The 18,653-nt window shown below is 42.2% G+C and overlaps 1 protein-coding gene across 1 annotated transcript in view; it reads right to left on the bottom strand.

Annotated features, from left to right (window-relative positions):
• PAPPA (pappalysin 1) overlaps window positions 1–18,653 on the bottom strand; it is a 177,860-nt gene that overhangs the window by 148,010 nt on the left and 11,197 nt on the right. Inside the window, exon 2 of the mRNA XM_009482689.2 lies at window positions 2,822–3,890. Coding sequence (XP_009480964.1) covers window positions 2,822–3,890 — 1,069 coding nt within the window. The remainder of the gene's footprint in view (window positions 1–2,821; window positions 3,891–18,653) is intronic.

Raw genomic sequence — 18,653 nt, 5'->3', positions numbered from 1 at the left:
CTTGGTTGGTTCCAAAGGACAAAAGTATTTCAGGAATAAACTCTGCATGGTGAACAGCTGGCTACAACTGCTGACACTAAAAGGCGTAGAAGGAACAAAACCCAGTAGCATCTGAGGGCCACCCCAGTACCAAGGAAGGTTGTGAAGAGTCTTTACAGCACAAAGCTCAGGAAACTTTTTACTGGTACCATTTCATCCTTTTCCCCCTTTTTATTTGATGCCTCACCAGACTGAGGGCTCTTTTTGCTTTCTTCTGCTGTTGTTAGACTGAACTTTGGCAGAGGAAATACCTGGACTTAGATGTGAGCTCTCAGTGGCTGTAGAGATGTCTTCATTGATGTGGTGCAAGGCCTGCACTAGAGGGGACTGAGGACTCTTTGCCAATTAAAGTGATGACAAGAGGGGCTGGTGATGCAAAATGGGCACAGATGGTGCCAACTGAGTCACAGATTTTGACTGAGCCACTGATTGGCATGGAAATCTCTCTCAGGGGATAATGCTGAGGGCAATACCAAAGCCAAACATAGGGTTTGAATCTTCACCCTTTTAGTCAGCTTTGCGGCCAAAGCCACTGTCCTAAACCTGTATTTGTTAGCCTAAATACTCAAAGCAGTGTTTAGCCTTACAAACCTCATTCATTGATCAACTCCACGGGCCTAATAGCTGTATTTTGCCATACTGAGTGCAAACACCCACTATAGTGGGGGGTATGAGCTCAGCCTAAGCACATCAGCCACCAAATAAAGGCTCCAGAGAGGTGGAATATCTTCTGCAGCCCTTCTTGGTTTCAATGCCAATGATCAATGCTGCATTACAATGTCTGTGCAAAGACAAATAAATGAAATCTAACTGTTGTAAAAAAATATTTGGAGGATCTGTGCATTTTCTCAGGCTCTACACTGTGGAAGAGGACCTTCAGGCCTCCCTCACTGACTTAAGTGTGTCAGTCAAGAGGAGGTGCTTCCCAAGCCAAAATGAACATGTAGATCTGTGAGCTCAATGCCATGAAACGCAAATCCTCCACACAAGTTCAGCAAAGTGCTTGTCTCCAAAAGGAACTTATAACTGCATATGAAAAGCAACTATGCCATGTTAAAGTAACTTCAGATTTTGGAACTAAATTCCTTGCTTGGGCTTGTGCAAGTACAATCTGTGCAGCAAAAAGACTTCATTTGAAATAGAAACATCTCTGTATGTCAGAATAACATAAAGGCACAGTTTTAAATCTGTCAACTAAAATTTAAAAGGCTTTTCTTGTTTCATTTTGTACGGGTATTATGCTGGTCACAGAACAAGTGATAAAAGGGTACTATCAGATTAAAAATAATGTATTTTTTCTAAAAATTCTCATAGCTGTTATAACTAACACCTCGAGTTCTCAGAACTACGGTGTTAAAACAATCCAATTTGCATTATGCCTTTGATGATATTTGCTTAGTTGTGTTCCTCTCCAGTTGAACAGTATTAAAAAATTGGTATTTTTCCTTTCAATATTTTCAATCATTAGTATTTAAAGTATTTCCTCATTTGAGCTTTGTTCACTGGTAACTGACTGAAGTCAAGCTGAGCTATAAGGATTTTTTAAAAAAACAACCTTACTGGAGTTTAAAAAAAAAAACCAAACCCACAAACAAAAAAACTGGAAAGAAAGCATTTCTTTGCAGCTTAATTATGTGTATTTAAAGCTCCAGCAGAGCTGATAATGTTGTTTAAAAACTTCTCTCTACTAAGGAAGTTACAAATATAGCCTGAATTGCTGTAATGGAAAGTACTCCAGAACAGCTCATACTTTCCTTCTTAACCTGAACTTCAGTGTTGACAACACAGGGTGTTCTGATCATCTAGTGGGTTTTCCCCATGATTCTATGAATTGCCCTAAAAAAACTGTAACATGGGATACAGACAACAGAATTTCAGCTTTAGCCTTCCTCTTCTGTGTGTTTATATTTATAACTCATTCACAGGGAACACTTTTTTACTTAAACATACTAACTCTTATCTGAAGATGATCAAAAGCAAGTTGGAGTAATTGTAGATACATGTTACTCAACTGATGCAAGTTATTCTGGGATGCCCCTCTTCAAACTACAACAAAGGCGCTCAGGATTTTATGAACTCACATCCACCCACAGAAAGTTGCCCTGCCATTGGCAATGAAGTGGCATTACCCCCATTTTCATATGTATGAAAAAGGGCAAAGAGTTCAACTACCCACCCAATGTGTGCAACAGCACCACCGGGAACCTGGTACCCACCTCCCTCCTCATAGCCCACAGACTCAGCTGCCCCTCTGCAGCAGTGCTTACAGAAAGCTGTATTCATAGCATTACAAATACAGAATAACCTACCTACCTTCAAAGAAGTCCTACAGAATTAAAGTCTATCTAAGAGTATTTATGTTCTGTTCCACACCTGAGGGGCTCTTGCCTGTCCAAATACATATAAACTTTCTATGACATCCAATCCCCACTCCTAAGAGTCTGTGGTAAAATAAACTGTGCAATGCTACAATATACTGCTCATAACCAACAACTAATGGGTCTCCCAAAGTTGGCTGCGTCAGTCTTTTGCACTAACTTTTGTGAGCTTAGGTGGGGAATACCAATTCAATGTTAAGCCACTGTTGAGACCATTACTGAAATTGCATTTGGATAACTGTAATGTAAGCTAAATACTGAGGGAAAAAAAAAAAATAATTAAAAACTCCAAAGCCCATAATGCCAATAACACAAGGGTTCAACAGCCAGCAGGCTGATCAATACCTGGACAAATATTCATTTATATGATCATAAAAAGCTTGTTTGTTTAAGAAATTGCCTACCTGTAAGGAGAATATGGGTCAAAGCATGTCTTGGTGACTTCTGTTATCTCTGGGTTACAGCACTCCCCACCATCAAAGTTGTATCTCTCGTAATTACAATCCATGTCACACACACCGTTCTGCTTCTTCTTGTTGAAGAGTGTGTGGCGTACGTGTCGGCAGTCTCCGCCGTCATACCCAGTCAAGGTGTGGTTGCACTCAGGATCACAGTTCTCATCCCCGATCTTGCTGATATCACAGTTGGCCAGGATGAGTCGGTGGCGAAGAGAAGAGTTCTTCACCTCCAGCACCTCCAGCTCCCAGGTGATGTTGTAGCGGCTGAAAGCCTCATTTAAATGCTGATGCTGGAACTCAATCTGCTGCTGGCTGACAGTGGGGTTCTGGTGCTTGTCATCATAGAGATTTACCACACGGTAGCGAACAATTTTGTTGCGGCGGAAGCTAGGGAGCTTGTTGTAGCTGGCGATTACATCCGTGTTGTCACAGACTGTCTGTCCACAGAGAGGAGGGTCTAGGCTAGTATCCAGCAAATAGCCATGATGATAGCTGAACTTGCTCTGAGGACTGCTGCCATCCTTCATGGGAGACCAGGTGTTTTTCACATTCAGTAAACTGTCTTGAAGAACTAGCTGAGGTAGAGGCATGTCTTGTCTGTGAATTGCCTGGCCCATGTCCAACAAGATCTCCTTCTGAGACCGGGCTGTCCTCCAGAGGCTGAAGTGCTCTATGTAACCCCGATAGTTCTGGTTCAGGGCATTTCCTCCAACCATGAGCACCTTGCACTTCAAGGTCAGAAGACTGAAGATGCTGCCCACTTGCTCTCCACTTGTGGCCACCTGGGCACCATTCACATAGAGTTTCATCAGGTGCCCATCATATGTGGCAGCCAGATGCACCCACTGGTTGGGGAGGTAGCTGCGATGTGCTACAATGGTGGTTACTTTGCGAGCACGGTCCGTCTTCAGAGAGAAGAAATAGCGGGGGTCTCTATTCCCCTGGTCACTGATGGTGTTAATCCCCAGGACCCATCCTCGGTCACGGGAGGTGTAAGAACATTTGTCATATAATCCTATGTGCCCCCAAAAAAGAAATATGAATAAGTAAGGATGACACAATAAAGAAATTGTCTTTCAATTGTATAAATATATCTCTCTATCTATATACACACACTTACCTATATATGTTAGAAAGTTAGTGTATAAGAAAGACATCAAATCATCTAGTGTGTGATCATGGGAGGTCACGTTAAGGCTTGCTACTAAAGGCTACATTTTGCCAGTGGCGTGTACAAATGGCACTCCCCTTTCCTGACCAAAAACCAAAACCCTTTTGCAAATTTCTATCAGTTAAATGTTGTACCGTGCATTTGGTTCTTACCTTCACTCAACCCATACATCACTGGTTGAAAATAAGAACAGCCTTCAGAAGCAATCCTTATTGATCTCGCTCATATCTCATACCCCTGAACCCTTTATCTAATAAGGTCCAGAAAAGAAATAAGTATAAAAATCTAAGTACTGCAGAGTTTGAGAAACACTGAGCAGCTGCAACAATCTTAGTAGGATCAAGCACCCAAATCCTACAGAGTGAATGGGATGTCTTCAGGCTACCTTCAGATTCATACGCAATAGAAAAGAGTAAGCAAATGGCGTAAGTTGGTATGCTGGGAGTGCTAAACAAGGTATATACCACACCAGGAAAGTGCAAGACACGTGCATGGATGGACATGCACATTCAGAAAGATTCCTGCCCCCTCATACACACACATGAATAACAATTTGGTGCACTGCAGGAAATACACACTACTGAATTCTCTATTAGACAACATGTGGATCCACACTTAAAGCTCTCTCAACCGGTCTTCAGAGAGCTCCAAGCGGTGAGAAGAGCCCACACCTCAGTTTGGGACAAGAGGTTTGGCAAGTTAAAGACATACATTTCCATCTTTCCGTCCTCAAAGGCCAAGGGCTGCAGGGACACCCCTCAACTGAAAAAATAATCATTAGAGCCTTCAGCGCCAAACGGCCTTTCTACTATCAGCACATAGAAAACAATCCTTCCCCCAAGTCTTTACTTCCAAAAGCCTAAACGAAAATCATAAATCTCTGACAGTTCAGTCCTCATGAAAAGACTAAATATCCCCTTACCTCACCCCTGCACCCTAACCCTCCCAGCACTACAACCAAATAACATCTTCTGCTTCTGACTAGGTTGCTCAACAGCCATCTGTTAACAATCACTCATTAACAGTGCAGTCTTGTCTAGTATCAACAGAGCAAAGGTTACAGGAGCATTCACTGTATTTTTCCTCCCCTCTCCTAGCACCCACCTTCCCCCCTTTCCTCACACCCTTCCCCTCTTCTCCTCCTCCCCCTGTAAAAAAAAATCTTCTGATGGGAAAGTTAAAAAAATTTAAACAGGCCTTTTTTCTGCACGCTGGTATTTTGCTAGGGACTCTGAGCTCCCCCTTTTCCTGTTTCCTTTGGAAGAGAGATCCCAGGGTTCGGAAGGTAATGTGTTTATTCATCTGTAGGGCGCACTCAGTTCAAAACCTTTTCAAGACCAGCTTCTAGTTTATACTGCTACTTCTGATCACGAGAAAGGAGAGGAGGAGAACCAGGGAAGGAAAAAACAAATATGCTAAAAAAATTACATTTGCTGGGATGGATATTTACCTGAGAAATTCGTGATATGAAAGCCAAAGCTACCAATGACCTTCTAGAGTCTGGTTTTTAAGTATTTTTTTAGTTTTTCTTTATAGAATAAATACTTCTACAAAGCATTCATTTCAGAGGTATGAAAGCCCGTAAATGTCTCCATTTTTATGAATCTCAAATGAAGGTATTGTCCAACAATGGTGGGTGGATAATACTGCAATGAATGAGAAGACAGCTGGCAAGACAAGTCCCTCTTCCAAATAGGTCATAAAAAAATGTTATAAAAATCTCAACTTCTTGTAATAAGACCATTAAAGCAGGTCAGACATTTTGTAAGAGAGTTTTTGCCTGCCAAGGAATGCCAACATGGTGAGAGCAGAACAAGTGATGCAGAAATGGGCTAGTCCCAACAAAGCTCTCTGAGAAGGTGTGGGTCTTCAACATGGCCAGGGGAACCCCAGGCACTTCCTCGGCTGTTTTGACTGCAAGCATGGAAGGTCAACCCATCCCAGCCATGTTCCCCATCATCTCATGCCACCTTTGCCACCCAGCGACTGAATTCTCCAGGCCTGTGGACTACAGGGCAGCTGCACACACAATAGCTGCTCCACCTGTTTCTTAAGGCATCCAAGATCCCTGTTGTTGGTCGGGCAGCTGGAAGTCCTGGAACAGGCTTCTGGGGTCTCTAGCTCTGGGGAAGTCCACCATACAGTCTTTCAGGGTCAAGTTTTTTGGCTTTCTGTACTGACTGGGGCTGGAAATATTCCCCCAAAGAGCTAATAAATTATTGTGGAATGGAAATTCAGTTTCCTAGCCAGCATTAAAGAACATCTTCCTCTGTCTCTGAAGTGCTGCATGATGCTAGTGATTGACCTCAGCTGAACAGATGGAGCTGCTGGAGGAATACTACAGAATAGTAGCAATCCTCCCTTGCCTTTGAGCATTTAAACCCTGATGTGATGCAACGTGTCTTGAGTTTGGCTCAAACAGCTGCCATCAATTCAAGATTTACAGGGAGCCAAAGGAGGGCAGAAAAAGAAAAAAAACAGTGACAATAGGGACACCACTGAACATGCCAGTATGAAAGCTGCTGAACTAAAACAGTCTACTATTCCAGTTCCTTGCATTTTCTAGTTTAGGGCAAAGGTCATTACTGAATCCATATGCCACGTACAGTATTCTTTTCTCAAACTTTTACTATTACAGACATCCAACTCTTGATGAAAAGATGGATTGAACACAATCCCTTCAGCTGCAAGACTTGTTTTATTCTTAAGAGAAAGGAAAAAGGGTAAGAAAAGGGATAAGAAACCCACACTCCCTATAACTTGCAAGTTGCACCAGTTCTTTATGACCTTCTTTTGCTTGTATGCTGTACCTACTTTCCCAATCCTTCACTTACTTTTGGCTTTAGACTAAGAATCCTCCGGCTAAGGGAGTGTCACTTTTCCGTTTTGTCCCCAGCACAATGAAACCAATTTCAGCTGGGACTTTGGATGTCATAATAAAAGAATTTATTACTTCTTCTATGACAACTAATAAGGGCAAAGCCATTGGAAGAGGGACATGTGAAATAATTGCCAGAACTTCTGAAAACTGAATAATTTGATGTTTTCACAATTTATTTCAATTTAGTAAAAGGTTCCATAGCCATGAGTTATTTCTCAGACATAATTAAGAACATTTTAAACAAGAGGCCTCTTTTACCCCAGACAAGGCTGGTTTTGAGCAAAATCACCCCTCACAATGGTTGACACTCCGAATTTCAAATTCAGCTGTGACCACAACCAACATTTACATGAAAAACATACAGAGTTTAGATTCTCATTTACACTGAGAATTCTTTACAATAATGTGGTAAAGGACATTTTTAGCTACTTAATATCCCTTTACAAACCAAGAGTGGTGTAAAGAGGCCTCATGGTAAATGAGACTCAAGCCAGTGACTGCAAAACCACAATCTGGCGAATATGCCTGAAGTTTCTGAGCCAAGAAATGGTGCGAAATAAAACTGATGTTTGTTTTCCCCACAGCAATTAGATTAAAAAAATATGCATAAGTTTCATACAGCAGCAAACAGTTTTCCTCACTTCTGCTTGCCCTGAGTTGCTAGAAAGGGATGGAGCTACAGCTGAGAAGAATACTGACAGCCCTTCTAACTCCTTAGTCTGAATGACTTTTTTCCCATAAAGCTCCTGTTCCTGAAACCCAAGGAATTAAAACAGAATTTTATCTTTTATTAACAAAAAGAAGAGGCGTTAGTTCAGCTTTCCAGTAAGACTTGTTGGTAACCTTCCTTCCCCACAAAGAAGTGAGTCACTTTCCAGACAACTCCAGAGAAGTGCATGAACAGAGTAAGATGCCACATTCCTGTATGCTTGGCCAAAGACAGACTTTGATGGCCCATGAGGATCCTTGCAGTCCCATGATGTTTGTCCCTTATAGGAAAAGTAAATTCCTAGGCATCAAAAAGAGTGGAGAAAGCTGGAAAATTAAGCTCCAAAGCCCCAGTGCCAAAAGCCAAACATGGAAAACCAGAAATAGAGCCTCTCCCTTTTTTTACAAGTGAAATCTCAGTGCTTTCGCTACTGACCCACAATTGATCAGTATACGACTGTCCATCTGACCTCTTCCAGGAGGCCCTAACCAAGGCCAGTGTATGATTTATAACCCAGTTTGTTTTCAGGACTTCAGTGGGGACTTAACTAGAGTCACATCCTTGCATGGGCCCTGTGCGCTGGACAGGATTTGGCAACACAAGCACAGTGTGTAGCACCAGCTGCTGAACTTCTGGAAGAAAGTCCTGGGTGAGGACACGAGGCATTGCTGTAACCAAGCTCATGATGCTGAGATTGGAGCAGATGTTTATCAGCAGCAGCCACAGAAAAACGGGAACTCACAGCTAGAGGCTGTAGCTGCTGGAGTCCTAAGTAGCTCGCTCTGCGGGCAGAGTTTGAAAGTAGAGAGGCCAAAGTAGCCTATGCAAGCTGCTGTAATCCACTTTAATATTATCAATAACAGACTCCAGGCTTTGTTCATGCACTTCAGTGCAGCTTCTTGCATCTTGCTAAGAGCAATCTTCCTGGTAATCAGCCCGGCCATAGAATTACCTAAGAATGTAATTCTTTATGCAGAAAAAGTTTCCCCACTTTGCTGAGCAACTGGAAGCAAAATAAAAAAAAGGACTTGTTATGCTTTCCTTTGCAGGAGCCGAGAGGCTGGGGGAAGGGGAAGAAGGAGGTCAGTTTGACTTTGAACACATCAGGTGTGCTGCGGAGCCCGTCACAGCCGTGCAAGGCAGAACGGAAAACAGTGCCCTGCACTTCTGAAAGTTGGCTGTGCCTGTTTTTGTGGGGGACTACAACCAGAGGTGACAGGACTCAGTTATGAAAGGGGAATTTAGGTCAACAATCAAAGCTGCAGTCAGGGGGCCCAAGAACAGGGAGCTAAAGGTTGGAGCTGTTTTTTTTCTTTAGCATGCTTTAATCGTTTAGTATCAAAGCACAGAGGAACGCTTGAAAGAGCAAATATTCTACAGGAACCTATAGAAAGCTTTTATCTGTCCAGAGGAAAATAATTAAAACCGACAGATTTGGGTTAAGTATCCCCATGTTCCATGCAATTGGATAAGTCAGTGAAGATCCACTGGAGCAGTTCTTGAGTTCTGCACTGGATATTTCATGGTATGACATTGAACCCAATATAGTTTTAGAAAGGGGAGAAATAATCTCTCCTTTCCTTTGCCATGCTTGCCCAGCCCCCACTTCCTTCCACAATAGTTAAATAATTCAAAGTCCAGAGTACTTAAGGCAACATCTCTGTCTATACCGTTTCCAACACAGCTAAGAGGCCTCCTGAGGTCGCCCCCTGAGATGAGGAGTGGCTCAAGCAAACCACCTGAGACTTGCTCAGGTGGCAACGTACTACTTAAGCGAGCAAAAAGGGGATGTTTGCTGCTGCTATCAGTCTAGCTGAATTCACACAAGATATTATCATTTACAAGCTATGCAATAGGATTCAGATCTGAGACAGAAGGACGGAGTTCTTTTTGATTTGACATGAAAGACAAGATCTTCATCATGTAGAAATATGGAGTCTAATACAGCTACGCCTATTTAATGTTGAGAATTTGGCCCAAGGCTCTTTGCAATATCAAAATCTTTGTATTGTTGCCATTTAGCATTAAATTAAGCATATATTCTGTACTGTTTCTCAAATTCCCACTCATATGCTCAATGAGATACCCTGAAGCCTGAAAACAGGGAGGTGAGAATGGCTAAAACAGCAAAACATGAATTTGTAGTGGCTGGTTAGTTTTGAACATTACATAAATCCTTCCCTTCTGATAACAAAATCCTGTAGGCTGCAACAGAGCAGCCACTGGCATGGACAATCATATTAGTGACACTTCACTGAGCCTATTATGAGAATATACCCACTAACAGTATATAAGAGCTTACTGCAAATAGATCTGGTAGGCTGGGGTTAGTGAGAAATTATTAGATTGTGAGGATTTTGAGGTGTAAGTGAACACACAACACTGCGTAACCACATGGCACAGAGGAGCGAGCTTCAGTCCTTGCAGTATTATAACAGGGTCATCCTTGGACTGGGTATTGCTTTTGCAAGGGCTCCTTTGTATACAGTATCAGCGTAAACAAGTATTAGTGGGAAGGTTGGCTTCTTATCTAGATCTTCCTAAGCATTTCACAATAAAGCTGCAGAACCAGTGGAGGCTGGTACTTGGTTAACAAACTGTGGCTCTTTATGATCTAATAACTAGGTTTAGGCAGGCTTTTAGATGGATAGCAAAAAGCACATCCTTTGCAAGGGTCAAACTTCAGTCCCTGCTATAAAGTCTGGGACCACAAGAACATTCCCAAGAACAAGGGTAAGGATTTTCTAATATCTACAAAACGATTTATTTGTCTGCCTTGTTCTCAGAAACAACCGAATATTTTTGGTTGAAGCTTGGAAAACCAGTATGTGTCCATGTTATTAGAGATGATCATAACACATGCAGACATAGGGACAGTATTAAGATAGTACAGACAGGCTTTGTTCCGCTACTACTCAACCTTAAGTCAAACTCTGCAACCATCAGCATGTTCCTTCAGAGAATCACTGGTGTATGTCATAAATATGGGAGGCTTTGAATCAGGCTTGATTCAGACAAGAATTCAGGCTGGTGGCTGCCAGTTTTAGACACTCTAGTGAGGCCCACTGATAATAAAGAGTTCAGTGTTTATGAAAACCCAGATACCCTTCAAATATAGGGAATGGAAAGCCCTCAATAAGTTTGTTGGTTTGGCTCAAAGAGACTTGAACACACCTCTCAGCTTCCAAGCTTATCTATGCTCACTGATCAGCAGAACCAGGTTACGAATTAACCATCCTATTGTAGCTGAGGCAGTGTATTCACCTTTAGAGAAATCCAGCATTAACATCATTCTCACTCTAAAAGCAGATGTGGCAAAACACATGGATACGTGTCAAGAGGCATGCATGAAAATCATCCATCTTTCACAGACGTGTACAAGTAACACACACAAAACTGGAAGTACATGCAAACGTGCAAAAAAGGACATAAATACAATGCCACACCAGCAGAAGGGTCGCTCTACACACACAGAAGAATGTACCCAGCAACGTGCTTGGTGGAACATACATTACCTTTGCTTCCATGTCTCCTCCCCCCCCCCGCACTATTAGCCAAATACTGATTAGCTATCAAAGCTCTACAGAGAAATTTACTCTTGCGCATGCTAACGTGGAGTGGCTTTCCTCCCTTTTGTAAGAGTTAATGCTTGAGAGCAAACACAGAGAGTGTCTTCTACGGAAGGAACAGACACATAAGTACCACAACTTCCAGGCAATCTAAATGATAAAGTGGTATTTCTGGGCTCATTTTAGAAAACAGCAGAGAGAATTGATCATAAACTGGGTCAAGATAGGTCAGCATACCTCAGAGCAGATCAGATGGCCAGAGCATCCCAGGAGGAAACATTCTCCTGGAAGGATTATTAGGGGCACATCTGTGCCATCAGATGACCGTGCACAATACCCATCAGCTCACTGGGAGTTCAATATGGCATTTCCTTTCGAAATGTGCTTTGTGCCTGATGAGCACTGCAAGTCAATCAGCTGCAGCAGAGGCCAAGCCCGTAGTCGTGCTGGAAAAATGCCCAACATGCTGCCCTATGGAACCCACCCCCCTCGATGGCCAGAAATCTGGACCAGCAAGAAGTGGAGGTCTACACATGAGATTGCTTGTGGTGCTGATGAAAATACACAGCAAGGATTGAAGGGGAGACAACACCACAGCTTGTTTTGCTTTTTAGAATTCCCTTGTCTCTGACCTTTACAGCAGCTTTAGGGCAGCACTGGAACCAACTGAGCAGTTACTACTCCCAGCTGCAGAGAGAAGAGCTTTTACACCATTGCACAATGCATCTGGGGTGTGTGTGTCGGGGGGGGATAGGGCTAGAGAACAAAGAAGGAAATCTAGTGGCACCTAAATCAAACATTATGATCAATGAGGGAGTGGGAAGAGGACCTGGGGAGCGGGGACAACCTTACAACCTTTCCAGGATCAGACAGATGGCCAACATCCACATTATTACAAAACCAAAACAAAAACAAAAAAATTCCATGAATGCAAACTAGGGCACCCTGCAAGGAGACTGTAAAAATCACATCACGATAGCTTAGACTTGTCTTTGTAATTGAGGGGCATTTTCACATGAAACAGTTCTAGTTATTTAATTGGATTTTGAAAACATTCTTGGGCAGATACTTTGTGGGTGCAAAACTGAGTAGTTCCCATGAATTTACACTGATTTATACCATGCAAGGTCTTTGCCTCTGTGACAATTAAATATCTTACTATAAAAATATTTTAGAACTTATCCAGACTCAAATATCTTACTGCATCTGGCTTTCCCATATGACTGCATCTTTCCTGTACTAATAGAAACAACTGAGGAATTTACCAACCTTAAAAGAAACATCTCCAATGCAATACACAGAACAGCATGCAATAACAGCAGGCAGAACAGAGCTGATTGTGCCTGTTTTCTGCTGTCGCTTTTGAAAGGGATCTGGGCCTTCTCTAATCATGACTATTTCATGCCTCAAATTCCCCGTTCCATACTTGCATACAAGTTCCAAACCCATACACAAACCACAGAGATATTTCTGCTTTCTAGGAAACATCCTGCTGAAAAAACCTGCCTCCCTAACATGATATAACTATTATAGTATGCATTCCAGATAGGCTGTAGTCACCACATACTAACCTAAGTATATAATTTTAGAGTGCTAATTTTCTGCTCAGTTTGAATCCAATTTCATTTGTTTTGGTATGATTTTTCTCCTGGAAATACCTGAGCCTGTATTTCTGCTCTACAAATATCAGTGATCACTTGATCTGTGAGCACAAATAAATAGACATCTAAAAGAAAATTCCTACACAGATACTTACGATGTCTTAGAAGTGTATAGAAACAAATTCACACCTATTAAACTGAAGGCTGTAGCTGAAAATTCAGCCTTTAGTTCTTAAAGGACAAGATGGGACAGCGATGGGCAAACCTCCAAAAGGTCATAATTCTACTTTGCTTTCCATAAGCGTTGCCAAAGTCAAATGCTTTTCAAAAGTAATTGACCTTCTCAAGTCTGCAGAACTGGGAGAAAAATGTAAAAGAAACAAGCTACCTTGGAAGATTTTTGGCAATTCTTGTGTTTAGCTGAGCAGCAGGAAATATCGTATGTCTAACCTTTCTCATGTTATTTCAGCCCTTCCACTTCTGGTTAAATTTGGAACCAAAGAAATGAAGACTAATAACATAGCATGTACATGTACTACTTTCTCTGTGCATAGGCCTATATATACACGAGCACATGGGTTTGAGGGAGCAGACTGGGGCATTTTGAGCACTTGGCTTAAATTTGAATTTTGAGGAACAGTCTCCAGCTGGAGACGGCTCAAATGAAACGAAATCCTGTCTCAGAACACTAATTACCTTCGATAGGTCGATAGGGCTTTGGTCTGTATTTTCTGTTTGCAACTCAGCCAAAATCACAAAAATAGGTCATTTCAGCATACAGCCTACATACCCTTCTGGACTGCTCTTCTGCCCTGAGACTGTGAGACAGACCACCCAACAAGGAGATGACAAGCAAAAGTCACCCCAAGCTTATTCTCTGCTTTATCATTCACTTCTTTGTTTTTAACTGATGTCTGCTGTGTTAGCTGCACAGTCCTGAAATTGTCAATGCTCCAGCTTCCAGAGGGAAACCTTGATTCTGCTCCCCCAAGTTCGTATTCTGGAGGTAAATTCTTGACTTCATTGAAGTCAACAGTAAACCTCTTACTACCTTCAATGAGAGAAGATTTCAGTCGTGTTTCTGAGCTTGTCTTCAGACTAGCACACTGGACTGTTTTGAAGAGGAAAAGTCAAGTCATGGCTCAGCACACCATTCTTGTTAAACACCTTTAACACCTTAAACACCTTAAACACCTTTAACAAAATCTAAACAAGATTAACAACATACGAAACTTGAGCCTGACAATTCAACTCTAGTGATGCCCAGGAGAGCCTACAAAGAAATATTATGGAGATTAGAAATATCCTACCGGTGTCACGGAGAATCCACAGAAATTAAAGGATTTGAAATTAGCATCCTTGTGCTACCTATGCTTTACTGCTGGCTTCAATTATTTTTGCAGTAATAGCTGAAAACCCCAAAATAATCTGACATTAGAAGCACTCAGACACAATATGGGTGAGGACTGAATTAACTCCTCTGTAAAGAACTTGTAATTTGGAAAACCACTAAATTTTAATTTGAAATTTATGGCAACAGATGGTCCACCGTTCTACTCAAAAGGTTTTTCTATGACTGACTACTCTCAGGGCTAAAATACTGCATTTTCTCTCTGAAGTTGCTTAGTCTCCATGTGCATCCATTAGATTTACTCATATCGTCTACTATTAGCTTTCCAACCTCCAACTATCAGATTAATATTCCTCAAACATATACTTAAAGATCATGATGATCAAGTCACCTCTTAATTCTTGAGTCAAATACTTTTAAGACTTGTTACAAATCATATAATTATTGTCACTCTTCATTTTTTTCTCTAAATCCTCTTTCACACAACATCCTTCTTAAACTGCGGACACCAGAACCGGACAAAGTACTTCAGCAGCAGCTACTCTAGTGTCAATACAAGGATAACACAACCTCCCCAATCCTGTTCAATGCTTCTTTGTTTACACAGCCAATGATGACTCTAAACCTTTGGCCACAGCATCATATTGGCAGCTCACATTTACGTGCTTTATCTATTCCAACAGGCAGTTACTCCTACACATTTAGCTTCCAGGTGAAAGACCCTTCCCCCACCATCCATCCTTTATGTATGACCTGCCACCTGTCTTTCTATATGTATGACTTCATATTTGGCTTTAGTCTAATGCATACTGTTTGCATGTTCTCAATTTTTGAAAACACCCAAATGAGAGTCCTGTTTTGGTCATTGTTTACCACTCCCTGAACTCTGCAACATCTGCAAATTTTATCAGCACTGATTTTATGTTTTCTTGCAGGTTGTTGACAGAAAATATTAACTAGTAAAGAGCCAAGGTTGCACTGTGCTAAATAGGAGGGAATGTGGCCAGAGTCACACCGTTCAGGCAACAGGTCTGTTTTTCAGTAGGGGAAAATAACTATCTGTGATACTTATGAATACGAGCTTACACAAGTCAAGAGAAAAAAGATGGGACAAATAGGTAAGTATGAGACTGGCAAGATAAGCCTCTGTCTTTTTGTCCTTCGGCATTCCACAACTTCAGTATTCTCTTTATAGCAGCACAGCACTGCGGGGACCTAGCATGACCCTGGCCAACAGGACTTCTTTGCTGAGCATTTCTTCTTCTTGGTACAATGGAGCGGCATTTGCCATTTACAGCATCACACACGATCAGAGCGCTGCACTGATGATATTACCTCATCCTTACAAACAGCTTCTCTCTGAGGGCTGCTGAGAACCATTATCCCACCTTCAGAGATGGAAAGGACAGAGCTGAAGGCACCTCAGAGCAATTGCAAAGTAGCAACTAAAATCCCAGAGCAACCTGTCCACCTCCAACCACCATGCCACAAAATAAGCAGCTTGAATTAGCAGAAGAGGGAGCTTGCTTCTCTCTCACACAGCAGTTTCATCACAGCTGAAACAAACACCCTTTCTTTCTCCCAAAGCATCTAATTTATTGCTGAAGGAAATCTCTGTTCTCTTCCCGAAACCACCAGCCAAAAAGAAACCTCTACCCTTTGCAACTGCCTCTGTTTTCTTCTCTGCCAACTAGTCTCTGTCTCTCTTTTTCTTACAGAACATCTTGTTGCAATGCCCTTCTATAATAATTTTCACATAAAAACGTGTGCCTCATCAAGCTTGCCCTGTCACCAGTGTTTGACAAGTGTCAGAGAAACCCCATAAAAGCCAGGCTGTGAGTTCGTCAGTGCAAAGGACACCATGTGTTGAACACATTGACAGTTCTCAATAAATAACATCCCTGCTGAACAGCTGGTTGGATTGCTTGGGTTTGGAAGAATGTTGGCCACGTTGCCTACTTACGTGGATCTTTCTCAATGATGCACAGAAGATTCTGTGCATGGGGAGCGGAAGTACATCACTTCCAGAAGATACCAAAGTATTGTTTAAAAAAAATGTATCTGAACACAAGTTTAGATCCTGACTCAAGGTTTATGGCCAATTTCAGACATACAGATGTGCAATAAAGTGTTGGTTTCTTGATATAGGTGCAAGAGATGTTAGTCTTGAGGGAGGGAAGGTGAGAGATGGGCAACGGTAGGAAGATCTATCCTAATCTCATTTCCTTCTTCCCTCTCTCTCATGAAATACATAGCTCCCATTTCATTTAGTGCCTTCTTAAGTATCAGAGCACAGAAACTGTTCACCAAAACTGTTTGGCCTTTGCAGTGTGAGACAAAAAACACATGGTTGGGGAAGAAAGGCTCTTGCTTCTCTGCCTCTGCCATCAGCGATTGAGGCAGAGTAAAGAGTTTGGTCCAGTGCTAAGCCTCCTACTGCTGCAAGGTGTCTTCCTCCATGAGTGCAAGGGCTCCCAGACCACCTTTGCTGCCAAATCCCAACCCTGCAGAAACCTTCAGAGAAGAAGCACAGACCCCTCACAGTATCATTTTGCCTCTGTGAGATGCAGCTGCTGTTGCTTCCCTCCCTGGCCTGTTCCATGGAGCCTGCAGGTGTTTGGATACGGCCATTTCCCAGTAAAACTGGTGGTATGCTGACGTTTAAAATAAAATAAAATAAAATAAACCCCTAGTATTACAGCGTATAGCTGAAGACCACCCCTGTTTGAGCATTGCCTTTGGTGAGACATAGAATGTAAACAGTCTGTTTGATTAAACCATCTCTAGCAAAAGGACTTTGGGGAATTCCAGTCTTTCCCAGCGTAAAGAGCAGAAGATACTCTGCTCTTCATTAATTCAGAGCTCTTCAAAGGGCAAGAATGAATCGCTTAACTTTCCTCCTAGGAGAAACTGTTGATAGTTATCCTGGAATTCTTGGAAGAAGGTCACCAGTATAAATCAGGTCCATTTCCACCACCACCCCACCCCTCCTTCTTTATTTAATCTGTTCACAGGCAAAGGGATTGTGAAACAACTGATAAACTTTGTCCATGCTGCAATATGAAATGCTCATTTCTGGTTGTCTTCCCCCCAAGTGGGGTGGGAAGTGGAGAGACCGCACTTACTTACAGGTAAGACTATTAATTACATGCCAGAAAATATTTGTACAATAAGAGAAACTTCTCTTTCAACAAAAAGCAACAGATAAGACTATTTTAAACCATCACATTTTAAGGTATGGAGATTCTGCCAGCACTGGAGACCTTTTGTAATACATCTAAAACTTCAAGACTCTTAGAGCTAAAAGTGGGACCACAACTTTCACATCTATTATAGCTGTAAAAACTCCTTTATTCCCAAATTCCAAAGACACTCCTTATGGAAGAGGGGGAGCCTGGGATGGTGACATGAACACTGCATTGATACCACACCTCTGCACAAGGGAGGAACCACAACCCTGACCAGTGCTGCCTCCCACACTCCCAGAGGTTTTCCTTATCTGATGATTTTCTCATGCATTTTGAGTAGCCAGAAAGGCTTCTTAGAGGATTCCAGTGTCTCCTGGAAGGAAACAAACATGTAATTCCCTCACCTCCTATCTGAGACCACCAAGGTGCAGTACTAAAGGCACAACCCAGGAGCAATCACAAGAAAATGGACTCTTTCTTGGGTTCCCCCTGTGCTGTAAGGGGCTTGGGGGACCTCTGGAATAAGATAAAGCATTTTCCAGCTGACAGCACCATTACCATGCCTATCTGTCCCTTGCTCCAGAGCTCATGGTGACTACACAGTCCCGTGTTATGTACATCCTTGGGTCCTGCTCACTCCTGCCTCCTTAAGCTGGTGGTTCTGTGAGAGTGGTGTGCAACACCAGATGCATCAGCCTCATGCTCAGACTATAGTAGGACAATTATCCTTCAGGCTATTTTAATCCTTTTACAGCCTTTGCGCAACTCAAGAGCAACAATTTTACCAGGAGCCAGAATCTAGACTTCAATGTTTTTTTTTTTTTAAAAAAAAAAAGACAAAATCAGTGGATTTATCAAGAAGAAATTCTACAAGTCCATTGAAGCTAGCCTCCCCGCTTGGGGTTCCCGAATACTGTCCACAGTATTGAGACTACAATTTACTCCCTCTTCTTTCATATTTTCCATGATGAAGGGAAAACAAGAGAAAGACGCATAGTTAGACAGACAGGCAAACATCTCATCAAAGAAACTCCTACAAGCAGATGCAGAGTAGCAAACGTCCAGCAACCCTGCTGGCTCCAACCCACAGCCTGGACCTGAGTGCATGGTTGATTTTCATTAACTAACTTTTCTTCCTGTGAACTTCCTCTGAGGGTATTTGTTTATAAACAGAGGAGGGGATATTATTGCTGGAGACAGGACCATATGGGAGGGGGTGAAGGAGTTAGGGCCACAAGACTGGAGAGCAGAGTTCAGAAGTGTTTGTTGCCGGAAACACAAAGGGCTCACTGTAAAAACAGTATATAG

This window comes from Pelecanus crispus, chromosome 9, assembly GCF_030463565.1.
Source record: "Pelecanus crispus isolate bPelCri1 chromosome 9, bPelCri1.pri, whole genome shotgun sequence".
NCBI classification, from domain to species: Eukaryota; Metazoa; Chordata; class Aves; order Pelecaniformes; family Pelecanidae; genus Pelecanus; species Pelecanus crispus.
The sequence above is the reverse complement of the archived record's forward strand: the minus strand, read 5'-3'. Positions and strand labels throughout refer to the sequence as shown.